The following is a 27,870-nucleotide window of genomic DNA, read 5'->3' on the forward strand; positions in this document are numbered from 1 at the left end:
TGGGAAACCAGAGTCCTAGTGAGCTTTCACATACTTTGATTACTTGATATTAACTCGTAGGCTGCTTCATAGAGACTAATCTAGTTCATATCACTGCAAAGAATCTATTTTAATCTTTTAGATAATGTTACTGTGGCCTCTACTGTTAAAGGTTAAAAGTACAGACTGTAGGGTCAGACTGCCTGCGTTGGAGTCCCAATTCCGGTACTGATTCAGTTTTCCCATCTGTAAAATAAGAGTAACATTAGTACCTTAAAAGGGTAAATTTTGAGAATTAAGTGAAATAATATGTATAAAACAACAAGAGTCCTAGTTTATTTTAAGCACTCAATAGTTTATTATTAGTTTTATATTTACCCTGATTATTTTATAACTAAACAGCAGCTTACTCTGGCTGTATGGAATATAAGGAAAACTCTTCCTCTGTTGTTCCTCAAACATAAAAATACTGAATTATGACACTATATTTGTGTTTGTTCAATAACTATTTATTTAGCATTGAAGCTAGGTGAAACACTACATAGAGAATAGCAGAAATATGCTGATGATTCCTACACAACTCGTGTATGATTCCCATATGTTTTCTGCCAGATATTTTTTTCTCATTCTGTATATGTAAATCTATTTTTAAATTTTTGTTGAATATCTGTTCAAAAAATTGTGCTAGGCATTGTGTAGGAATCAGTGAGTTGAAAGAGGCAGCATCTTCCTTGGGGATACTATTTATATCATGAGAAAAGATATAGATAATTCAATAAAAATGCAAAAGCTCTCAAAATCGTTGTGGTGGTAATTGGTACATCAGTGGTCTAGAAAATACATGCTCTATATCCAGAGTGAGAAAGGTAAGTGTGGAATATAAGAGTTTTGGTGTTTTGTTCTTTGTACTCATGATAATACCTTACAAACAAAATTTTTAAGAATGATTACTTTGTTTTATACAGTAATACAATTTTACAACAAAAATATAAGCTGTATGGAAGAGTAAGAAAAAGGAAATCATACCTCTCTCAAAATTTTATCTCTCATATACAACTGTTGCTAACAGTCAATGGAACTATGGTGTATTTTGAGTAGATGGGCAGGGTTATTTAAAAGTGAGAAATACTCTATGTGCTCTTTTTTAAATAAAATAACTTATTTTAAAGTAATATAAAGTAAAACCAAAGGACGTTCATTTTCAGATAAAATTTTTTTTACTCGGAATACTTTCCAAGTTTATTATTGCTTAAGAAAAATGATGATACAAAAAATAGTAGAAGAATTGAGTCACTTTTTATTCAAATTTAGGCAGTGTTAAATAGCTGAATTCTATGAGAGATGATGTTAGTGTTTTATACTTTCTCCTCCACAAATACTCAGTTTTCCCATTCTATGGATACTTTCATTTCATCAAGATTTTTAACATTTGCATTTTGTAGTGCCATCATAATCCCCTTGATTCTTAGTCTTTGATCCATATGTATATGTATTCAACTTACCACGTGTTCTTTTTTCCAAAGTTTTTACATTTTCATTTTGCTTACTTTGGTTCTTCTATTTGCTGACTGAGTTTTTTTTCTTTATTTAAATTTTGATTATAGTTACACAGGCATATTGAACAATGATAAAACACCTATAATGAAAAGCAGCAGTTCTCTGCTCCCCCCCTCCCCAGACACAATTCCATTCCCTATGGGAACCTTAAGAACCTCATTATTTCAAATTTTGTTGTTGTTCTATTCCATGTTTCTAAAAGATGCATTTATACTACTATTTCTTGATTTACTAATTCTATTACCTGTTGTTTTCTGTAATATGCTGGATAAAGATTTCAATCTATTAGTCTATCAGACTCTTTCCTTATTCTCTAGTATATTTAAATCTCAACTTGTAGTTAAATCATTAGTCATATTTTACATTATTATGATTGTCTTAGTCCATTTAGGCTGCTTTAACAGGATACCATAGACTTGATGGCCTAAACAATAAAATATTTATTTCTCACAGTTCTGGAAGCTGAGGTCACAGTGCCAGCAGGTCAAATTCTGGTGAGGTCCCTCTTCTGGGTTGCAGATTGCTGACTTCTTTCTGTGACCTCACGTGGCAGGAAGTGCAAGGGACCTCTCTGGAGCCTCTTTTATAGGGGCACTAGTTCCATTCACGAGGGCTCCACCTTCATGACCTCATCACCTCCCATTGGCCCACCTCCTAATACCATCACACTGGAGGTTATGATTTCAACATGGAATTTGGGGGAGGACATAAATATCCAGTCCATACAATGATTATGTACACATTCACACTGTTGATCCAAATAGTATATAATGCTCCTGCTTTCTTTTTTGTTTTGTTTTGCTTTGTTTTTCTGCAATTAATTTTTCTTCTTTCTTTTGTATTTTACATGTAAAAGATTATAATGTACCTATCTTTAATTTTTTTCAAAATGTCCAGTCAGAACTGTCAAACTTCTGTTAGCATTTTTTCTCAAATTTTCAAATATATGATACAATCTTACGATTGTTTTATTTTCTCTGGATCTCCCTCCCAAAATGCTCTGTTCATCTATTATAAGTCCCTATGCCTCTTGAATAGCTACCATCCTTAAACTTCCTTTTTTCTTCTGATATTTTAATTTATTTTTTAATTGCCATATAATTTACATGCACAATCTAAATTATACAGATGAACAGATTTTTATATATGTATACTTTGTGTAACAACCACTCAGATCAAGATATAGAACATTTTCAGAACCTCAGCAGGCTCCCTTTTATCTGCTTCCATTCATTAATCCCACTCCCAAATATTCTGATCTGTATTGCCATGAATTATTTTTCTATTTTTGAACTTTTAATAAATACAGTCCTTCAGTATATACTTTTTCTTCTTTCAGTCAACATTATATCTTTGGATTCATCCATGTTGCATGTAGCAGTGGTTCATTCTTTTTTATTGCTGTGCAATATTCTGTAGTATGAATACACTATAAAATTATTTTTGTAAGAGCGGTTTTATAATTTATTATAATATGCCTTTGAAAGTGCTCTGAAAAAATCTACCAACCTAGTATTTTTCTCCTCTTGAATGACTTGCTTTTCTTTCCTAGATATATGTAGAGGTTTTATAATAATCGTTAAACCAAGTGAAATTTAATCAAGATGTTTTCTCTAACAATTTTTCCATAGAATTGTTTCAGTTTTCCGTATTTTAAGGATTTTAAAAATTATATTTTAAAACTTTTTTTTTTTTTTTTTTTTTTGCGGTATGCGGGCCTCTCACTGTTGTGGCCTCCCCCGTTGCGGAGCACAGGCTCCGGACGCGCAGGCTCAGCGGCCATGGCTCACGGGCCCAGCTGCTCCGCGGCATATGGGATCCTCCCAGACCGGGGCACGAACCCGTATCCCCTGCATCGGCAGGCGGACTCTCAACCACTTGCGCCACCAGGGAGGCCCTATTTTAAAACTTTTAATGCATCTTTTGTTCTCTTCTACTTCAGGTTTTTGGATTATCTTTATATTGAATCTTTTCCTTTTTTGGCTCTTACCCATATATATCAGATTTTTCACCAATTGCTTTAATTTTGTTCTCTCTTTTTGTGTTTACTATGAAAATATGAAGCTTTACTTTGAGGCCCGAAATGTAAATATTACCTGTGTCTAATCTAGTCATTGCTTTTTCTAATTTATTATCTGAGCAATGGTATTGCTTTGGCTCTCAACTTGTCTTTTTATCTATTTGTTATACCCTTTCAAATGATTCTTTTAAAAATATCAAATCACTATGTCTTTAAACTTTGGTTTTATTTAATCAGTGGTTTTTTAATACTGTGGAGGACTGTTCTTGTGTTTTTCTTCCCTGCTTATGATTTCTGCTAGTCTTTTCATGCTGTGTAACTTTCATTATTATGATGATCATATTATTATTGTTAATCTTGTCGTCATCATCTCTTTCAATAACTATGAATTTGTATTGCTAATCCTTTCATCTTGCTCATGATTCTCTTAGCTCAGTCTAGGCTTTCTATTTGCTTAATATTGTGTGGGTAAATTATTCCTTAAATTCCCCTCCCTAATTGCTACTTTTTATTTTCCATCCAAGCTATAGTTTGAAAGACAAAATCTACATTCCAGTCAGTTTTTATGGCCTGAGAGAAAAGAGGAGGAGAAGAAGATCTGTCCGTGTGACTCTCAAGTTAGAGGTGGTGGATTGTAGTCTCTAATGAGACCCTGTCCGCAAGGCCTCTCTCCAATGCCTAGGGATGCTCTTGAGTTCCTGTGCAATTTGACTGGCTTTACTGACTCAGCTTTGAGCCTTGGCTTGTTTAGGATTCAGCCTTTCCTGCTTCTGCAGACACCCCCGATCAGTTTCCAGCTGGGGAAGAGATTCATGACCACCCTGGTGGTTTTGGTGGTTTAAAAGTTTTTTCATCAGTGCTGGTTTAGGGTGTGAGATAGGTTTAGGATTAGTACTGCCTCACCAGAACCTCCGATTTATTTCATCAACAACAACTTTTTAGTTTATGGCATGAGGTGATACCCCCTTTATTTGGTTTTTGCTATTGAATTTTTTTCTTTAAAACATTTTTTATTTTGTTGGTTTTCTGGGCATGGAGTTATGTAATCTCTCTTGATGTACCCATCTTTACCTGGAAGAAGGATTTTAAAGTCCTTTAATGTAAATTGTCTTATTTCTTCTCAGAATAATCCAATTCATTAGGTAGGGCTTATTTTTTTTTTAAACCTTCATTTAGTTGGTGAAGAAACGATGGCTGAAAGGAATTAAGTACCATAATCTAGGTAAAATTTTGTGGTTACTGGCAGAGCCATGCCTAGTAGCCCAGCATCCCTAATCCCACAGAATATTCTTTCCATTCTATCTCAAGGTCTCTGATTTATTTCTGTTGAGCTTCCTAGATTAACATTTGTGCAGTGAGTACAGTGTACCCTTGCACAGAGCATAACTCTGTGTTGCATCTGAAGGATTACTTTACTCCCATAGGATTCTGATGGGGACAATATGAATTATATTATTGGTCTCTGGTATCAGCAAATTAATATATTCCCTAAAGAGTACATTTAATTCTTTGAAAAATAATAATATAACCTGCTGTTAGCATGTCAAATATAAGAAAATTAATTTATTATTTTCTCCTTTCCAGAAAATGCAAAAGACATCATCATGATATATGAAGAAGATGCTGAAGAATGGGCTTTGTACTTGAGAGAAGTTTTTTCACATGTTGTGAAAAGGGAAGCAATCCTGTTATATCACTTGGAGAATTATTCTCTTCGGGATTTGGAATTACTAAGTTTAAACTCTTACAAGTGTAAACTTTTGATATTATCAAATAGCCTGCTTCAAAACCTATCTTCAAAGAAATGTCAGTTTCTAGAAAACATACTGCATTCACCAGAAAGTGTGGTTACTCTGCTGTGTGGGATGAAGAGTTCAGATCATCTTTACAAATTATTAAATATCTCTGGAGGCAGATGGGAGATCTCAACTGAGCAGGAGCCTGAAGACTACATCTCTGTAATCCAGAGTATCATATTCAGAGGTAGTGTTGCCAAACCTTATTTGTTTGTTTTTATTTACTTATTTTTATAATTAGAAATCTGAAGTTTTTTGAATCAATGAATATCTGATGTTGGGATTAACAAAAGAAAAATGAAAGCCAACTTTATTTAATGGTATGTTACACTTTCCTCAAAATGCATGAAGGTTCTTAATTTTTAGCTTTATTCCAGTCAAGGCTTATCAGTTGTTCAAAAAATGGTTTAAAATTATATTTCTTAGGGCAGCCTGTATGAGATCATACTTGGTAGAACAAATATGGTATGCTAGGTTATATGTCAGTTTGGTTCTGGAAGCTGATTTCTTAGTTAAGTAGTGAGGCTTGAGTCAATGTTGTCTACCCTACTATTGGTACCACTCAGTAGCAGTCCAAGGTTTGAAGGTCTGAGTTATTATAGAACTGTAGAATTTCCCTTGTGCTGATAATTGTATGATATCATTACTGTGGTATGATATACTGTTATTTTCATTAATTTTAAATAACAAATTTAGTTTTAATCATTGAAGCATTGCGTTAAAGGGCAGAACACAGGGACCTGTTCATTAATTAATTAGTTTCATGTAATAGTCAAAACTCTGAAGCTTCCTAGTGTTAAAGCTTTTCCCTCCCCCAGGGCTTCAGCCTTGGTGTGGGAGGGGTGCTGTTCTCAGCTGCTTGCCTGGTTTGCTCACCTTGCCTCTTGCCTTTAACTTCCAGTGTTCCAGCTAGGGTTTCCTCTCCCACAGAAAAGAGGTGGAGTTCTTAGCTTCTCCTGGCCACATCACATATTAAGTGCTGGCTCTTTTTCTTGGAGCATATTTCTGGGCTCTGTGGAGATCCCTCATTCCCTGGGGGTGTCTCACCTGCAGCTCCTTAATGAGACAAACGTTTCCTGTCCTCTAAGATCCTAGTTGTGGTGGCCCACCCCATAGAGAGTCTTAATATTAATTTCTACAGCTTCTTCATATGTTTCTTTTGGTCAAAGTCACTGAGATATCTCCCTGCTGGCCCTTTCTCACACCTGGCCTACATCTGTCTGTAAAATCATTCGTTTTTCTTCTGCCGTAACAAACTCTGGGCACACAAGCCAATCCAAATAGAGCCACCACCATCCTGCCCTCAGAGCAGCAATGCATCACAGCCTCTTGCCTTTAGTCATTTCCAAGCATGGGTCTAGCACGAGTCTTGGTGTCCTGTAAAGCCAGAGATCACCTGTCAGTCCCAAAGGCTCTACTAGAAACCCTTGTCCCTCTGCTTGAGGATGACGATATCCCTCAGTCTTCCCTGTGGAGGATGGTGGGACTCACAGCACATCAGCAACTCTCTTTAAAAAATCCTCTCCCTATTCTCCAGCATTCCAGCCTCTTCAAATTCAATACTTCTTAAGCCTTGTTTTGGTTCTCTGTTGTTGCATAACAAGTTACCTTAAACTTTAGCAACTTCAGACAGTGATGCTATCACAGTGTCTATGGCTGAGGAATCTAGGAGCAGCTTAGCTGGGAGGTTCTGGATCAGGGTATCTCCAGAGGTTGTGGTCAAGCTGTCTGGAGCTATAATCCCCTGAAGGTTCCAGTGTTCACTTGGGGAGGATTTGCTTCCAACAGGAGCTTACATTGCTGTCAAGTTTGTTATTGTTTTTTAACCAACTCTCGGATGAAAGTCACCGCTAGTAGATTCCTGAGGAAAAGCAATGTTTCTGAAATCTTGCATCTTCCAAAGTGTCTGTCTCTTGTCTTATACTTGAAGTGCAGTTTGACCATGTTGCTCTTCTTCCTTCTAACATTGTAGAATTTAGGGAATTCTTATTTGCCTGGCAGACTAAAGGATTCTTCATTTATATGTGAAGACTAGTGACTTCACTAGAGTGTTATCCTTGTGCTGACTGTTCGGGACCGTTTTGCCCAGGGATGTGGTTACTTTTTGTCTTTATTTTCCTTTCTTTTGAGGGGGTCTTTGCCCCAAGATGTAGATTCAATATTCTTTTATTTCAGGAACAATTTCTTGACTCATATCATTAAATGTTTGCTCTATCTTATTATTATGGTTTTCTTTTTCAGGGATTCCTTTTACATGTATGTTGGATTTATTTTTGTCTGTAATATACCCTACAATTTCTCTCTAATTCTTTTTGATTCTTTATCAATATCCATTTGCTTAGCTTGTATTTATCATTTCAATCCTTGCTACTTTCTTGTGCTTTCAGTACTCTCTCTTCCCCTGTATTATTTCAAATTTCTCCTTCATTTTTATGTTGCTTTTACTTTTTTTGTTGTAACATTTAGTTGAGCCCTGGAAACTTACAATGCATTTCTTGCTCTTATCTTACCAACCTCACCTTGACACCCTGTATTTCTGCACTACATAATTGCTTTAAAAAGGTGATTGCAATTCATTACATTTTAAAAATTCACGGTGAAACGTTTGGTCACAATTTTCCACTTTTTTTATGGCAATATGTTTTTAGTATGTGATTCTCTATGTGTAATTGATTTTCTCTCTTTCTCTTAGCATCTTTATATAGATCCTGTGCTGGTCCAGTTTTTCTTTTGTATCACTGAACAAAGTGAGTTTTTCTTGGTCTAGCTAAGGGAGATAGAAAATGTGGGTTTTGTTGTTTGTTCTTTTTTTTTCTCCCCCTCACAATGAAAGACTTTACTTCTCTGTTTGTTTTCACAGATATAGACTACTTTCTACACATATGTCTTTTCTATATAGTTCCTCATTTAGCCTCACTTTTTCTGCTTTTTGGAACCAAACCACTTCCATAGATGCTTCTACCTGAAACTATTGCATCATGTCTACAATATAAAAAGGCATGGCCCCTAGCCTTAGTGAAAGCTATGTTTGTTAGTTCTTTTTGAAATCTGATTTTGGAACCATTCTTTTTTTTTTTTTTTTTTTTTGCGGTACACAGGCCTCTCACTGTTGTGGCCTCTCCCGTTGTGGAGCATAGGCTCCGGATGTGCAGGCTCAATGGCCATGGCTCACGGGCCTAGCCGCTCTGTGGCATGTGGGATCTTCCCGGACCGGGGCATGAACCCGTGTCTCCTGCATCAGCAGGCTGACTCTCAACCACTGCGCCACCAGGGAAGCCCTACTGTGGTAGTCTTGTCAAAATTACATAATCTGAAATTTGGGAGGGTTCAAGATAGCAGTGTAGGAATATCCTAAACGAATTTTTCCCATGAACCCAACAAATCTACGACTATATATGGAATAATTCCTTAAGAAAGGGACCTGAAAACTGGATGAACAGAGCCTCTACAACAAAGGGTAAAAGGACAGTACACTTGGCTCAACAGGGAATATGTCCAAGAAAACTGTTGAACTGTAGGAAACAGAAAACCTGCTCATAAAGGGCTCCCAAACAATGCACTCGACATGAAAACCAGTGCAAAAATACCAGATCGAAAAGCTCACTTACTAATGGAGAGGCCATTAGTGGAGTGGAGAGGGTACCCACTTACTAATCTTAAAGCATCTGAAGCATTTGCCAGAGAGGCAGGAACCAGTTTGGATGCTCCACAGAGACTAAGACACTGGCAGGAGCTTTTTTTTTTTTTTCATCTCAGGCTACCTTTCTAATGCTGGCACTGGTAGGTGCCATTTTTGAATTCTCCTGACCTGTTACCACCAGTGGGCAAACCCTGCTGAGAGCCACACCTACCCCTGTACCTCAGCTAGTCCTTAAAGCCAGGCCAGGGCTAGCCCTGCCCATGAGTGTGCTGTAGCAGTGTGGCTCTGCCACAACAAGAAGGTGTACAAAGCCCACACAGGGGCATCTCTTGATCATGTGGCTCTCTTGGCAAAGAAAGACTATGTCTAAGCCCCACAGGACGTCTCCTCAGTAAGGCCACTCCTTCTAGACTGGGAGAGATAGCTAATTTACCTATTACATAGAAACACAGAGAATTAGGCAAAATGAGGAAAAAGAGGAGTATGTTCCAATCAAAAGGATGAGACAGGGCTTCTCTGGTGGCACAGTGGTTGAGAGTCCGCCTGCCGATGCAGGGGACATGGGCTTATGCCCCGGTCCGGGAAGATCCCACATGCTGCGGAGCGGCTAGGCCCGTGAGCCATGGCTGCTGAGCCTGCGCGTCCGGAGTCTGTGCTCTGCAACGGGAGAGGCCACAACAGTGAGAGGCCCACGTACCACAAAAAAAAAAAAAAAAAAAAAAAAAAGGATGAGACAAACTTCAAAAAAAGATCTAAATGAGATGGAAATAAGCTATATTTGATAATGAGCTCAAAGTTATGGTCATATAGATGCTTACTGAACTCAGGGGAAGATAGGAGGAACACAGTGAGAACTTCAACAAAGAGAGAGAAAATACAAGAAAGTACCAAACAGAAGTTATAACTGAACTGAAAAATAAACTGGAGGGTTCAACAGTAGACTGGATGAGGTAGAAGAATGAATCAGTGAGCTGGAAGACAAAACAATGACACTCACCCAGGTAGGGCAGCAAAATGAAAAAAGAATTTTAAAAAGTGAAGATACCTTAAGGGACCTTTGGGACAACATCAAGAAGATGAATATTGATATTTGCATTATAGGAAACCCAGAAGAAGAGAGAGAGAAAGGGCCCAAAAATTTATTTGAAGAAATGGTGGCTGAAACACTTCCCTAATCTGGAGAAGGAAACAGACAACCAGGCCTAGGAAATCCAGAGAGTTTCAAATAAGGGAAATACAAAGGAACTCATACCAAAAGACACATTACAATTAAAATGGTAAAAATTAAGGGTAAAGAGAGAATTCTAAAAGCAGCAAGAGAAAAACAACTTGTTTCATACAAGGGAATTCCATAAGGCTATCAGCAGACTTTTCAGCACAAACTTTACAGGACAGAAGGGAGAATGGCATGACATTCAAAGTGCTGAAAGGAGAAAACTCCCATCCAGGAATTCTCTACCTAGTAACATTATCATTCAGAATGGAAGGAAAGATTAAGAGTTTCCCAGATAGGGGCTTCCCTGGTGGCGCAGTGGTTGAGGGCCCGCCTGCCGACACAGAGGACTCAGGTTCATGCCCCGGTCCGGGAGGATCCCACGTGCCGCAGAGTGGCTAGGCCTGTGAGCCATGGCCACTGAGCCTGCACGTCCGGAGCCTGTGCTGCACAATGGGAGAGGCCATAACAGTGAGAGGCCTGCGTACCGCAAAAAAAAAAAAAAAGAGTTTCCCAGATAAACAAAAGCTAAAGGAGTTCATCACCACTAAATGAACCCTATAAGAAATATTAAAGAGACTTCTTTAGGCTGACAAGAAATGGCATTAATTAATAATAAGAAAACATGCAAAAATAAAATTCTCACTGGAAAAGGTAAATATAAAATAAAGGTAGTGGATCAAAAATCACATACAAAAAAAAAAGAATGAGGGTTAAAAGACAAAAGTAGGAAAATTAACTAAATTTACAATAATTAGTTAAGGGATGCATAAAATAAAATGATGTAAAATGTGTCATCAAAAGTATTAAGTGTGTTGGGATTTGGAAGGCCATTTTTCTTTCAGTAATAAACCATTATCTTGTCACAGTGGAAAAAAAAGTATTAAGTGTGTGTTGGGGGGGTGGATAAAGAGATAAAGCTTTAGAATGTGTTCAAATTGCAGTTGCTAGCAACTTAAAAAGGCACCTACTTAGAATTTTATATGTGAACCTCACAGTAATAGCAAGGAAAAAAGAGTAAATACACAAAAGAAATGACAAATGAATCTAAGCATAACACCAAAGAAAACTACCAAACACAAGGAAAGAGAGAAAGAGGAGAAGAAAGGAAGTTAGAGGAACTACACAAACATACAGAAAACAATGAACAAAATGGCAATAAGTACATGCCTATCAATAATTATTTTAAATGTAAATAGACTAAATTTGCCAATCAAAAGGCACAGAGTGCTTGAATGGATATAAAAATAGACTTTAAAACAAAGACTGTGATATAAGATAAAGAAGGGCATTGCATAATGCTAAAGGCGTCAATCCAGCAAGAAGATACAACGTTTGTAAATGTATATGCATCCAACAGAGGAGTAACAAGATATATAAAGCAAATATTAATGGACTTAAAGAGAGAAATTGAAAGAAATACAGTAACAGTAGGGGACTTTCACACTGCACTTACATCAATGGATAGATCATGTAGACAGAAAAAGAAATAAGGAAACACTTTCCTTAAATGACCCATTAGACCAGATTGACTTAATAGATATATATATTGAACATTCCATTCAAAAGCAGCAGAATTAACGTTTTTTTTCAAGAGCACATGGAACATTCTCCAGGATGGATTACATGTTAGGTCACAAAATAAGTTTCAGTAAGTTCAAGAAGAATGAAACCATATCAAGCAGCTTCTCCAATCATAATAGTATGAAACTAGAAATCAATCACAAGAAAGAAAAATGAGAAAAAATCCCCCAAAACCTGGAGATTAAACAACATGCTATTGAACAACCAATGGGTCATCAAAGAAATCAAAGGAGAAATAAAAAATACCTAGAGATAAATGAAAACAGAAATAGAATGTATCAAAATCTGTGGGATACAGCAAAAATGCTTCTAAGAAGGAAGTTTATAGCAAAATAAGCCTACATCAGGAAACAAGAAAAATCCCCAATAAATGAGCTAACTTTACACCTAAAAGGAACTAGAAAAGGAGGAACAAATAAAGCCCAAAATTAGTAAAGGGAAGGAAATAATAAATATCAGAGAAATATATTAGAGACTAAAACAATAGAAAAGATCAATGAGGGCTTCCCTGGTGGCGCAGTGGTTGAGAGTCCGCCTGCCAATGCAGGGGACGTGGGTTCGTGCCCCGGTCCGGGAAGATCCCACATGCCACGGAGAGGCTGGGCCTGTGAGCCATGGCCGCTGAGCCTGCGCTTCCGGAGCCTGTGCTCCGCAACAGGAGAGGCCACAACAGTGAGAGGCCTGTGTACCGCAAAAAAATAAATAAATAAATAAAGATCAATGAAACTAAGAACTGTTCTTTGAAACAATAAAATCGAAAAATTTTAGGTAGACTAACCAAGGAAAAAAGAGAGAACTCAAATAAATAAGATCAGAAATGAAAGAGAAGTTACAGGTGATACCACAGAAATACAAAGGATCATGGGACTACCACTAAAAATTATATGCCAACAAATTGGACAACCTAAAAGAAATGGATAAATTCCTAGAAACATACAATCTTTCAAGACTAAGTCATAAAGAAATAGAAAATCTGAATAGACTGATTAGTAGTAAGGAGATTGAAACTATTAAAAACAAAAACAAAAAACAACCCAGGACCAGACAGCTCCACGGGTGAATTCTACAGAACATTCAAAGAAGATTTAATACCTATGCTTTTCAAGCTCTTACAAAAAATTATAGAGGTGAGAAACCTTCAAAACATCTTTTACAAAGCCAGCATTATCTTGATACAAAAACCAGACAAGGACACCACAAAAAAAGAGAAAATTACAGGCCAATATCCTTGATGAACATAGATGCAAAAATTCTCAACAAAACGTTAGCAAGATTAATCCAACAATAAATTAAAAGGATGATACACCATGATCAAGAGGGATTTATTCTAGGAATGCAAGGATTGTCCAATATCTGCAAATTAATCAACATGGTACATCACATTAACCAAATGAAGGATAAAATTCATATGATTATTTCAATGCGTACAGAAAAAAATTGACAAAATTCAAAATATATTTATGATAAAAACTCTAAACAAAGTGGGTAGAGAGAGAGCATACCTCAACATAATAAAGGTCATATATCATAAACTTGTAGCTAACATCATACTCAACAGTGAAAATCTGAAATCTTTTCCTCTAAGATTAGGAACAAGACAGATATGCCTCTTTTGCCACTTTTATTCAACATAGTACTGGAAATTCTAGCCACATATTTAGGCAAGAAAAAGAAATAAAAGATATCCAAAGCAGAAAGGGAGAAGTAAAACTGTCACTATTTGCAGATGACATAATGCTATATATAGAAAACCCTAAAAACTCCACCAAAAAAAATCTAGAACTAATAAATTAATTCAGTAAATTTGCAGGATACTAAATCAATATACATAGATCTGTGGTGTTTCTATTCACTAATAAAGAAATAGCAGAAATACAAAATTAAGAAAGCAATTCCATTTATAGTTGCATCAAAAAGAATAAAATTCCTAGTAATAAATTTAACCAAGAAGGTGAAATACCTGTACACTGAAAACTATAAGACACTGATGAAAGAAATTGAGGAGGACACAAATATATGGAAAAATGTTCTGTACTCATGGATTGAAAGAATTAATATTGTAAAAATGTCCATACTACCCAAAGCAATCTACAGATTCATTGCAATCCCTATCAAAATACCAATGACATATTTCACAGAACTAGAACAAATAATTCGAAAATTTGAATGGAACAACCAAACATCCCAAATAGCTAAAACAATACTGAGAAAGAAGAACAAAGATAGAGGTATCACCCTTCCTGATTTCAAGCTATAGTACATACTATATACTTGTAGTATATACAAGTATATACTACAAAGCTATAGTAATCAAACCAGTGTGATACTGGCCCAAAATAGGCACAGATCAATAAAACAGAATTGAGAGCTCAGAAATGAACCTACATATATATGGACAATTAACTTATGGTAAGGAGCAAAGAACATACAATGGAGAAAAATATTATCTTCAATAAATGGTGTTGGTAAAACTGGATAGCCACATGCAAAAGAATGAAATTATCAATAGATCACTGTCTTACACCATACACAAAAGTTAAATAAAATGGATTGGAAACTTGAATATAAGACATGAAACCATAAAATTCCTAGAAGAAAACATAGGCAGTAACATCATTGACATCTGTCTAGGCAATGTTTTTTTTCCATTTTTTTTAACAACTTTATTGGAGTATAATTGCTTTACAATGTTGTGTTAGTTTCTGCTGTTCAACAAAGTGAATCAGCTATACATATACATATATCCCCATATCCCCTCCCTCTTGCATCTCCCTCCCACCCTCCCTATCCCACCCCTCTAGGTGGTCACAAAGCACCAAGCTGATCTCCCTGTGCCATGTGGTTGCTTCCCACTAGCTATGTTTTATGCACAAAAACAGAAATATAGATCAATGGAACAGGATAGAAAGTCCAGAGATAAACCCACGTAATTATGGTCACCTAATCTATGACAAAGGAAGCAAGAATATACAGTGGAGAAAAGACAGTCTCTTCAGTAAGTTGTGCTGAGAAAACTGGAGAGCTACATGTTAAAGAATGAAATTAGAACATTCTCTAACACTGTACACAAAAATAAACTCAAAATGTATTAAAGACCTAAATGTAAGACCAGACACCATAAAACTCTTATAGGAAAACATAGGCAGAACATTCTCTGACAAAAATCGCAGCAAGATCTTTTTTGATCCACTTCCTAGAGTAATGAAAACAGAAACAAAAATAAACAAATGGGACCTAATTAAACTTAAAAGCCTTTGCACAGCAAAGGAAACCATAAACAAAACGAAAAGACAACCCTCAGAATGGGAGAAAATACTTGCAAATGAAACAACCAACAAGGGATTAATCTCCAAAATATATAATGCAAACAGCTCATGCAGCTCAATATCAAAAAAACAAACAACCCAATCAAAAAGTGGGTGGAAGATCTAAATAGACATTTCTCCAAAGAAGACATACAGATGGCCAAAAAGCACATGAAAAGATGCTCAATATCACTAATTATCAGAGAAATGCAAATCTAAACTACAATAAGGTATCAGCTCACCTGAGTCAGAATGGCCATCATCAAAAAGTCTACAAACAGTAAGTGTTGGAGAGAGTGTGGAGAAAAGGGAACCCTCCTACACTGTTGGTGGGAATGTAAGTTGGTACAACCACTATGGAGAACAGTATGGAGGTTCCTTAAAAAACTAAAAACAGAGCTACCATATGATCCGGCAATCCCATTCCTAAGTGTATAGCTGGAGAAAACCATAATTTTAAAAGATACATGCACCCCAATGTTCGTTGCAGCACTATTTACAATAGCCAAGACATGGGAGCAACCTAAATGTCCATCGACAGAGGAACGGCTAAAGAAGATGTGGTACATATATACAATGGAATATTACTCAGCTATGAAAAATAACGAAATAATGCCATTTGCAGTAATGTGGATGGACCTAGAGATTGTCTTAGTGAAGTAAGTCAGACAGAGAAAGACAAATATCGTATGATATCGCTTATATGTGAAATCTAAAAAAATGGTACAAATGAACTTATTTACAAAACAGAAATAGAGCCACAGATGTAGAAAACAAACATGATTACCAAGGGGGGGTGAGGGGAGAGGGATAAATTGGGAGATTGGGACTGACATATACACACTACTATAAATAAAATAGATAACTAATAAAAACCTACTGTATAGCATATGGAACTCAACTCAATACACTGTAATGACCCATATGGGAAAAGAATCTAAAAAAGGGTGGATATATGTATATGTAAAACTGATTCACTTTGCTGTACAGCAGAAACTAACAAAACATTGTAAATCAACCATTCTCCAATAAAAATGAATTTAAAAAACCCTAAAGGATGAGTTATTGTTCCAGATGAAAGGAATCTAAAGTTATATGAAAACTATATACAGTGAATAATCCTGACTTGAATGCCGAACTAGGAAATAAGGAAATTAATAAGACAATTGATGAAATTTGATTATGGACTATATATTAGATAGCAGCATTGCACAATGTTCAGTTCTTAGAGTTTTAAATTGTTAGATGATATGCAAGAGAATATCCCTGTTTTTAGGAAATACACATTGAAATGTTTAGGAGTAATGGGGCGTGATGTCAACTGTCATGCATACACACAACACACACACACACACACAGACAAAATCATCTATTTGCAGAGACATGTATGTATACAAATGTGTGTGTATGATTATTGGCTAAATATCCTGAGTTATCTCCTACACATATCTGTAGTTCTAAGAGATGAACAAAAAGCAAAATAAGCACATTCTTGTGATACGTGCTGATAGTTGTGCATATTTGAGAGGTGGTGGCTTTTGAAGGAGGACATAGTTCAGTGCATGCACTGTGACGCTAGACCTAATTACCCTGTGGTTGGCATTCATGGAGCCTCCAAATGTCTATTTTGTATGTAATAATATAGCCATTCTTACTGTGGGATGGGGGAGGGGGGTCATCTGGCATGAGAAGTCATGTTCACTCTGTATTGTTTACTGATACTTTTCTTCTACATAATATTTTAGCCCTTTATGTCAAGTACCATGTCTTATGTCTTATACTCTGGTTTATTGTGTATTGTGTTTCTTAGTTGAGTAGTTCAAAACTATAAGATGATGATTAGGAATCATAAACTCATACTAAGTTTCTCCCCCAGATTTCCTGTGTTAGGGTGAATGTTTAAAGGAAAAACTTATTATTTTCCATTAAACAAATGTTAAATAAATATATTTCCCACAGAAACCCTATTACTTGCCTTTGAGTCTAGAATAATAGGCATAGCTAAGAGCTGACTTAATTAATAATACTTTTCACCTGATATTATTGTGATGATTCAATTATTTAATACATTTAAAGTACTTACAAGAGTTCCTCGCAGAGAATCCGTGCTCAATAAATATAAACTAGTTTTATTACTTTTCTGTCTATACATTAATTTAGAGGATGGGAGGGAGGGAGGGAGAAATAGAGGGAGAGAGGAAGGACAAAAGAGGAGAGGGGAAATAAGGGAGGAGGAGGAGAGGGGAGGAAGCATCTGAGAGTGGGGGAGAGATGCAGAAGGAGAGAGACAGGTACTCTAGGACTGCAGATAGAGGCCAAGGTGTTATTGATTGGGCAAGTAAGAGAAATCAGAGTTGTGAATGGAAAGCTCAAGGTTGAAAGAATATCAAGGAAAGAAGTGAGTCAAATACCAGGTAAACCGTAAAAAATCTAGGAGAGGTTAGAGTTCAGGAAACAGAAAACAGGTGGGAATTGAAGTAGGATGAAATAGGAAGGGGAGAATTGATTTAAGTCACCAAGGCAGATAACAAAGAATAGCTTTATTTATTTTGGAATTTACACCTACTCCTTGGGTGGGCCCAAGCCAATCAGTAGGTGAGGGCCTGAAGGCTTTGGACCTGCTCAGAAAAAAATACCTTCAGGGAGTAAGAAGGAGGAGATTGGAGAGAAATGACGTTTCTGTTTCTGTAACTGGTCAGTTAGATAACAGCTTGTTTTTCTCACTAGCTAGATGTGGTAAATATGGACAAAAGGATATATACGTTAACAGCAAGCAGGAAGTCTGTTTTCTAGTGGTTCTAGTTGTTCATTTTCACAATTTGACCTGTTTGGGCTTTCTGTAATAAGATGGACGGATTAGAACCACACTCCTCCTAGTTTATTGTTTGTAGTTTTCAAAGTTTAACTTTTTTTGGTAAGAACTTACAAATGTTAAATTAAGTGTTCTGGTTTTATGAAGTAAAGGAAGTCTTCTCAAATTATTGCATGAAGTGAAGGGAGCCTTCCTACCTTGTTCCAACTTTGTGTACTAGCAAGAGAAATAAATACACATCATTATTCACTGTGTGGGTCTCTGTACATCTCCATCAGATTCTTCAGAGTAGTGGGGAGGGGGCTGTGGCCAAAACCTCAGATACCTGGCTCCCTCTAGTTCTACTGAGTAAAATCTCTGGGAGTGAGTTGTGAAGAGCAAGTAGCAGAGGCCATGGAAGTAAACAATAAATGAGTGCCCCTGTGGCTAGTGCACTCTGAAGCTTAAGAACCACTGATCTGGACTAATTGTCTCATGAATATAATCCTTGTTGATGGATAATTAAGTATCACTCAAAGAATTAGAAATGGTGGCTTTGTGCATTTAAAATCAGTATCTCTCCTCTGTTGTTTGAAATAGTTGGAATGCACCTCAATTTATGAGTTTTATTATCCACATAAATTGTGACTACCTATAGAGGTTTTTGGTTTTGGTTTTGTTCAATTAATGTGATTGCAAGTGTTGTTGTATGAACATTTTTTGCACAGGTGTTATTCTGGGGGCATAGGTCCAGGAAGAAAGTTGTGGTCACAGGGTTTGTGCATATAAAAGTTAATGCAAATTGTCTCCCCAAGGCAGTTGTACCAACTTACTTGATAGCAGTATAAGTCCTCAATGCTTCCCATCCTTTTCAATATTTGGTACGCTCAGAATTTTTAGTTTCCAATTTAGTGGATGTGAAAGTGTATTTCATCATAGATTTAACTTGCATTTCCTGGTTACTAGTGAGCATTTTCTCATATATTTACACATTTATATTTTCATATACTTCAGTCTCTAATTTTGTTCTGTGAAATGTTTCCTCATGTCTTTTACTCACTTTGTCTTTTGGTTTATTGGATACTTTAAAAATATTTGGTTATATAGCTTACAAATATCTTCTCAGACTTTGAGTTTGTGGCTTAAGTTTTTAACTTTAATATTTTTGATAAAAAAGGTCTTTATCTAGTTAAGTGTATCAATATTTTTCTTTTAGCTTACTATTTATTATATCCTAAGAAATCTTTGCCTCTTAGATCATATAGATATCTTCTAAAAATTGGAAACTTCCAACATTCTCATTAAATCTGACATCCATCTCCATCTGGAATTAATTCTGTGTGCAATGTGAGGTTGGACTCCAGATTATTTTTTCCATTGTGAATTAATTACCCCTTTCTTTGAATGTTTCAGTTAAATATATTTAAGAGTATTACAGTCATTCAGGTTTTCTGAGTCATTTTTGTTGTTTTATTTTTCTAAGAATTTGCTGATCTCACTTGTTTTCAAACTTCACCATTTTAAAATTGTTCATAACATTCCTTTATTTTTAGTGTCTGCTCTATATAAAATTGTGTGCTCTCTTTATTTTTAAGATCATTTATTTCTGTCTCCTTTTGTTTTATATCAGTTAATCTTCCCAGAAGTTTGTCAATTTCATTTGTCCTTTCAAAGGACAACCTTTTAAATTTAAAATATTATTTTCTATTATATATTTTTCTATTTTAGTTATTTTTTTATATTATATTTAATATTTCTTTTTTCTACTTTCTCTCAATTTTTGGAATACTTAGCTCATGGATACGTAACCTTTTTGTTTTTCTATGATAAACATTTAAGGCTATAATTTCTCTCCAAGTACTTCTTCATCTATACCCAACAAGTTCTTACAGTGCTTTTCATTACTATTCAGTTCCATATGTTTTCTAATTTTATTTTGATTTCTTCTTTAGAAGTATTATAAATAAACAGAAGTACGAGTTTTTATTTTATTTTATTTTTTTTTTTGCGGTATGCGGGCCTCTCACTGTTGTGGCCTCCCCCATTGCGGAGCACAGGCTCCGGACGCGCAGGCTCAGCGGCCATGGCTCACGGGCCCAGCCGCTCCGCGGCATATGGGATCCTCCCAGACCGGGGCACGAACCCGTATCCCCTGCATCGGCAGGCGGACTCTCAACCACTTGCGCCACCAGGGAGGCCCAGAAGTACGAGTTTTAATTTATCTTCTTGTCATTTATTTCTAAATTTTGTTGTGTGATCAGAGAATGTGGTCTCTATTATTCAGGTAGTTTGAAATTTATTGAGTTCTATTTATGGCCTGGTATTTGACTAATTTTTTAAAAAATTCCATATGTGCTTGTAAAGAATGCTTATCTCTATATTTGGTATGCACTGTAATTTATGGCCATTAGACCAAACTTGTTATGTATATGGTATAGCTTCTTACATTCTTTTATTTTGTGCTATCTTTATATCTGTGCTCTGTCTTTATATATTAGGTGTATATTTTATAAATGATGCCTAGCTGGATTTTAAAAATTCAGTCTTAGAATCTTAGTCTTTTAATGTATAACAATAAATTTATATTTATTGTGATACCTGATGATATGGATTCAATTCTACCATCTTATTTATTGCTTTCTATTTGTTCCATTTTTTCATGTTTCTTTTCTTTCATCTTTTTTTGCCTTTTTTTGGCTTGAGTCCCTCCCCATTCCATCTGCATGCTACTTTATTCTTTCAGTGATATTCTAGAAATTTCAAGATGTATACTTTACAATTAAGTTATTTTTAAAAAATAATTTTTATTGGAGTATAGTTGCTTTATAGTGTTGTGTTAGTTTCTGCTGTACAGGAAAATGAATCAACTATATATATATATATATATATATATATATATATATATATATATCCCCTCTTTTCTGGATTTCCTTCCCATTTAGGTTACCACAGAGAATTAAGTTATTATTAATAATTATTTTTAACTACTAACTATTGTCTTTATTATCTTTCCTTTCCACTGAAAAATAAAAGCACCATTTGTAATGTTCTAACTGTAATCATCTCCATTTCCAGCTTTTCAGGATAATTATTCTTTCCTAGTTTTTTCCACATTTTTGATGTTTATAGAATCAATATTTGTTTAACTTGAACCATCGATTTACAATTTTCTTTCTATGCCATTATTTCTTGCATCTTAAACTATCTTCCTGGTATCATTTTTTCCCCCATAAAGTATATCTTTAAAGCTTCTCTTTAGTGAGCTCTGTTGGCAATAAACCATCTCAATTTCAATTTGTGCAAAAATGTCAGATTTGCATCATTATTGAAGATAGTCTCACTGGATATAGAAGTTCAGTTATTTTCTGTCAGTTCCTGAAAATATTATTCTACTCTCATTTCACATCCATTTTGCTGTTGAGAAGTTGGTTATCTAACAACTGTTCATCTGTAGGCAATCTATTTTTCTCAATAGCCAACTGTTAAAACCTTCTTGTTGTATTTGCGTTTCTTCAGTTTTATACTGATGTGTCTAGATAATACCATTTTTACTTATCCTGTATGTAATTATTTGAGCTTCTTAGATCTGAGATTCCCTGTCTCATCATAATCTGATAAAGCCTTTACACCTTCAAGTATCTTCCCTCTTCTCCATTCCTCCAGTTATCTCCTGCAACCTGATTAAGCACACGTATGACCTCCTCATTCTCTGTGTGTCTCTTCACCACCCTTTCACATCTGCCCTCACTCTGTTCCTCTTGCTTCATTCTACTTAATTTCTTCAAATTTATCTTTTGGATAACAGATTCTTCAGCTGTTTCTCATCTGCCTTTGAAAATCTTCATTGAGTTTTTAATTTCAGTTATTATATGCCATTACATTTTTCATTTCTTAGAGTTCCATTTGGGTGTTTGATCACAGCCTGGCCCATATTAATAATCTTTGATTTCTTTACAGCCTCATTTTCTTTTTAAAATTTCTTTTATTAACACTTTTTTTTTTTCCTGAAAATAGTAATATGTGGATTGCTGGCCTGGTTCCCTAAGACTTTTCTTCTTTAAATATTTTTTTCATTGTAATTGTTGTAACATGGAACTTTATCTATATAAATCCACTGAGCCCTGATTTTAATGTATTTTGCTAAGAAAAAAAGATTTAGGTCTGTTTCTGCCAGGAAGTTGTATTTCCACCTGGGATTACTTTAAACTAAATTTTTGGCTTGCAGTTTTTTGGCAGTTTTTAAGGTAGACTCTATCCAGGTCCTAAACCCACGTGAATGCTCTTAGTTTGGAAAATCTCAAGAAATAATATTTCTACTTTTCTATTCCACCCAGGACCAAGGCTGAAAAAGAAAATTGAGTGTCTCAACTTATAAGAAGATTCCTGGTCTGATCTCTTTCTTTCCTCATGCCTTAACTTTGTCTCCTTTGCAATGAGTATGGTGTTCCTTAGAACACAGTACCACAGGGATCGGCAGAAAAACTCAGAGAAAATATGGGTTCCTGTGTATTCCCTTAACACTATGAATTTGTGCCTATTTATTGTTTTGGCCTCTGAGAAATTTTCTTATCTTACATTCAGCCATTCATGAATGAAAGATTATTGTTATTATTAATATTATTATTTGAAGTGTTTGAAGTAGGTTTGGCATACAGGGGTTGATAGAGATTGAATCTCTAATCTGTTATATCTCTGTAAACAGATTACTAGAAACACTATTTAAAATTGAAAAAATAAATTATCAGTTACAAGTATAACAAGGAGTGTGAACAATTAGAAATTTCAACTAAGATTTCTGCCATGCATCTTGAGACATGGCCTCCAGGAGCCTTTGAACCAAACCCCTAAAACTGCCTTCTTTCCTTGGTTTACCTTTACATGTTTCATTTTCATTGTCAAAATCCACCCATGAAATAAAAAATCTGTAAAGCTTCAGTGGATCAATAGTGAGAAAATTTTAGACATTCCAATTTAAGAGGAAAAACATGTTCTTAGTGATTCTAAAAGGCTGTATATAAAAATTATTTTAAAAAACTCCAGTGAAACAGGAAGTTGTACTTAAATATGTGAGATAGGGATTCCTTAGAAACAGTTGAGATTTAATCAGTTTTCAAAATAAGCCATACAGGGTTCTTTAACTGAAAAGTAAAAAAATATTTTAATAAATAATGACTGTGTTCTACTTCTCCCATCATACACCAGTTACCAAAGATAATAAGTAGGCACATATCATTATAGAAAAGATGTGATTTAATTAATTTTCATGTTTTGTTGGCATGCATGACCCTGGATTAGGTGTTTGAATTCAGAGTCATATCAAAGAAAAGACTAATTTTTTTAGTGGACTTCATGGTGTAAGAAAACTTACTGATTTATGTTTATAGTAACAGCAAATTAGAAATAACTTTGGTATGGCACATTAATTAAATTGAAACATTTGAATTATGGTTCCTTTACAGATTCATACTCTGGGGATACCTTTTGTGGGAGCTTCTTTTATTAGAAACTATGGTGTTCTGTATTCCCAGTAATAAACCCCCTGGAAAAGATGTCCATTAACTGTGCTTCTTTGTGCTGGCCTTTGGTCAGATGTGGTTAGGGAAAATGTGGCATAAAATCTACTTTTGGCTTTACTGGGTGTTCTTCCTTCTAATGCCTTCTCCTTCAATTTAGTGAGTCATAAAGGGGTTGGGACAGGAGAGGCCATATTATAAAATAAAAGCATAGCCGAAAAAGCATGTTGTAGATAAATCCATCAACCTTAGATTATGTCGGTTACATAAATAGTAACAATGAAGTTCATTACCTCAGTCCATTACAACTTTTCAGTCAATTGCAATGATCAGAAAATGTAAACCTTATATAGGGTGATTGTTTTTCAGCCATTTAATCACCCCATTCAGATGATTTCTGATCAGGTTTATTGTTGCATAATTGCTTACTAGCTTAGAAAGAAAGCCTTTGAGTAACTCTTGTCTAGTCACATATTTATAATAATGTCTGCTACTCATAAATATAGGGTGATAAAAATGACGAGAAAAGCCCAATTACTTTTATTTATTTAAACTCTTCCATTTGGGGTGTATGTGACAACATGGACAAGTACTGTGAGGCTAGTGAAAATCTATTTCACTGAGAAAACTCCATGTAGCTTTGAATGACAAAAATTCATGTGTCTGTGTTCTTGTGTAATGAGGCTGGAGAGATAGCCTGAGCTAGATGCAGTCTGAACGGCTTTCTCATGCTTCTGTGGAGTTTAAATTTTAACTGCTAAGCACTGTTTTCAAATCCCTTTCAAATGTGGATAAGATATAACCAGACTAGGGTGTTAGAAGAATTATTCTGGCAGTGTGGTATACAGGTAAGAGCTACAATGACTAGGCAAGAAGATACTGTAATGGTATAGGAGAGAAATGATGAGGGCCTGAATTAAGGAATTAATGGGGATATGGATCCGAGAGGACAAATTAAAATGCTACTTAAAGGATAAAATAAACACGTCTTAAGGACAAATTGGATGAAGGACAAATTGGATGTACAGACATTTGAGCGACAGTAGGAAGGTGAGGGTATTGCTCAGATTTCTGTCCTTGGCCCTTTTAGCTCTCCCCAAATGTGGCTTAAAACAGTTTCTCTAAGCTAAGGACATATATGTATGTATGTCCAAATATATATATATATAATTCTAGGCTAGAGATTGTTAAACTTTTAGTGCTCAAGAAACTTTATATTCTTTATATTCTTTGAGAACCCCAAAGAGCTTTTGTTTATGTAAGTTAAATTCATTGATTTTTATTATGTCAGAAATTAAAATGTAGAATTAAGAATACAGATTCATTTTAAAATAATAAATTCATTACATGTTAACATAAATAACATTTCTATGTAAAATATTTTGAAAAAAATTAATGAGAGAAGTGGCATTGCTTTACATTTTTGCAACATTCTAACGTCTAGTTTAATAGAAGTCATTTAGATTATCATGCTGGCTTTGGCAACATGCTGTATTTGAAAAAAATTGTCTCCAATTTTTAGTTAGAAAAGAGAGGAGTTATTATTCTTTAATACTACACTCAAACTTTTTTTTTTAAATAAATTTGTTTATTTTATTTATTTATTTTTGGCTGCATTGGGTCTTCCGTTGCTGTGCGCTGGCTTTCTCTAGTTGCAGCGAGCAGGGACTACTCTTCGTTGTTGTGCAAGGGCTTTTCATTGCAATGGCTTCTCTTGTGGAGCACAGGCTCTAGGCACGCAGGCTTCCATAGTTGTGGCACATGGGATTCAGTAGTTGTGGCTTACGGGCTCAAGAGCGCAGGCTCAGTAGTTGTGGCACACGAGCTTAGTTACTCCGTGGCATGTGGGATCTTCCCGGACCAGGGCTCAAACCCGTGTCCCCTGCATTGGCAGGCAGATTCTTAACCACTGTGCCACCAGGGAAGCCCTACCCTCAAACTTGACAAGTGATAGTTTCTTAAAGCTTAGTTGCAATGTGGACTCTAAAAATCTTATCAGTGGACTTTTGTACTCTGTTGAATGTACTCAGTTCTTTGACCTGTCTTGCACCTTAAATGCCTCTTCTATCCATGCATGATTTTGTAACATTATACACTGGTCACATAGAAAGTATTGATTTACTTAGCTACAGATCTTCTAAGTATTGGCATATTTCATTATAAAGTATCCCTAAATCACATCCATTAATATCACCACTGATCTAATCAGAAGAGTATTAAGTATTGGGAAGCTCTCAAGTTCATGGTGTGGATATAAGTTTTCTAATGTTCTATATGTTGCTTGAAGTACAAATTTTTTGCTCGAAGTGCAAATTTCTCATTGCCAACCATATTGTCAATGAGTTTTCCTTGAAGTGACAAGTTCACTTCATTGACTTTCAAGAAAGTGTCTGCTAGTGGTCAAGTCTGGATAACCATTGTTTGTCTGTTGGTTGTTCTTTCAAGTACAACCATTGTTTCATTGGGAAGAAGGGGGAGCCTATTGACTTTTTTAGCAGCAAATCGAATCACACAGACACTTTTCCTTGAGATAACTACTGAACTTCAATATGTAGCAGAAGTGCAGTATACATTTTGCCACACAGAATTGTAAAAAGACATGTACTGGACTTTCCCTTCTCACCAAAGGGAGTAATTAGGATCCAGTATGGCTAAATAAAATGGACAACATATATGAAACAACCATTTTCAGATATTGGATGGGAGGCCGTTCCGGAATATCAATGCTGAGAGGGGAAACAGTAAGGTGAGTCCTATAATTGCTCCAGCTTTACTACCTGGAGAAAGTTTCCAGGCCACAACAGGGGAAGGGGTAACCCAGGTGGAGTCATTGGTTTCCTAGAGTTCAGGAGATGGAGGTGGGAGTACAGGGAGGCTGAAGCATCTCGAGTTCACCAGGCAGAGTACTGAAGTGTAGAGAGCTGTGCAGAGGGGAGCTTTGGAGAGCTGCAGAGGATTGAAGCTGCTTGAATCTTCAGCTGAATACTAATCAGGCCATGCTTGCAAGGAAACTACTCAAGACTGAAGAAAGAACCATCCTGAGGGAGCAGGGGAACCTCTCAGGAGTTCACTCAGATCTGGGAATTGCTTGTGTATCCACCACCAAGAGTGGAAAAGCCTTATAGTCCAAGAAACATCAGGGAAGACACTTAGCAAGGTATTGCCTGGCCAGTGAGGGCAAAATCAGCCCTCAATGAAAGACTGTTCTGGTCATGCCTAACAAAATTTAAAAGCAAATCTTAAAATATCAAACTGTTTTCAAGTAATGTAGCTGCATCCTAGAACAAAGTTCAAGTATATCTATAGGAACACAGCACCCAAGAAGATAAAGTTCATAATATCAAATCAAAAATATGGATTTTTGATTAATTTGATTTTTAATTAATATCAATATCAAAATAGTGATATTCAACAGCAAATCAAAAACTATCTGGCATGCAAGGAAGCAGGGAAGCTTTATGCATAATCAGTAGAAAAATCAATCATAAAGGACTTCTATCTAGAATATATAGAGAACTCTTAAAACACAGTAATAAGAAAACAAACAATCCAATGAAAAAACTGGGCAAAAGATTTAAGTGGATACTTGACTAAAAGAGATATCGGGGGCTTCCCTGGTGGCGCAGTGGTTGAGAGTCCGCCTGCCGATGCAGGGGACACGGGTTCGTGCCCCGATCCCGGAGGATCCCACATGCCGCGGAGCGGCTGGGCCCGCGAGCCATGGCCGCGGAGCCTGTGTGTCCGGAGCCTGTGCTCCGCAACGGGAGAGGCCGCAGCAGTGAGAGGCCCGCGTACAGCAAAAAAAAAAAAAAAAAAAAAAAAAGAGATATCGGGATGGCAAGCAAGCACATTAAAAGATGCTCAACGTCATAAGTCATTGTGGCACAAACCACATAACTATTTTCCAAAGTGGTTATACCATTTTACGTTCCCGCCAGCAGTGTTGAGGGTTCCAGTTGCTCACCACCCTTACCAACGCTTGGTCAGTCTTTTCCATGTCAGCCATTCTGATCGTTATGTTGTGGTATCTTACTGGTTTTTTTTTTCTTATACAAAATTAACATTTATTTTAAGAACAAGTGTGTTGTGGTTAATAGCACAATTTGGTGCCACTGCCTTTATTATTCATGCTTAGGCAAGAGTTGTCTTACTCTCCATTACTTTTGCACCATCTTAGGCAAACTGTATCTTAGTATTATTATGAAAATTGTTTTGACCTCGTGGACCCCTTGAATCACGGTTCTAGTCTGCACTTTTCACCCAGACTTCACATTGTTAATATATGTTCCATCTTCAGATTTGCTAAAATCAATATTTTCTTCTGTCTTCTCAACAGCAACAAAAAATTTGGCCCTATTCATGTGTTTCCTATCCTAGTTAAAAGCATCACTACTACCCCTAACACGCCAGGCCTATCACAGAGCCCTCTCTTTCTCCCACATTCAGTGAACTTCTCTGCCTCAGAAATGTCT

The 27,870-nt window shown here is 36.0% G+C and overlaps 1 protein-coding gene across 6 annotated transcripts in view; it reads left to right on the forward strand.

The window, feature by feature from the left end:
• Positions 1–27,870, forward strand: part of BANK1 (B cell scaffold protein with ankyrin repeats 1) — a 330,740-nt gene that overhangs the window by 30,542 nt on the left and 272,328 nt on the right. For all 6 annotated transcript variants that reach the window (XM_060095040.1, XM_060094993.1, XM_060095029.1 and 3 more), the window contains exon 2: positions 5,141–5,539. In XM_060095040.1, the coding sequence (XP_059951023.1) occupies positions 5,161–5,539 (379 nt within the window). In that variant the 5' untranslated portion in view covers positions 5,141–5,160. The remainder of the gene's footprint in view (positions 1–5,140; positions 5,540–27,870) is intronic.

The sequence above is a fragment of the Mesoplodon densirostris genome, chromosome 1 (genome assembly GCF_025265405.1).
Source record: "Mesoplodon densirostris isolate mMesDen1 chromosome 1, mMesDen1 primary haplotype, whole genome shotgun sequence".
NCBI classification, from domain to species: Eukaryota; Metazoa; Chordata; class Mammalia; order Artiodactyla; family Ziphiidae; genus Mesoplodon; species Mesoplodon densirostris.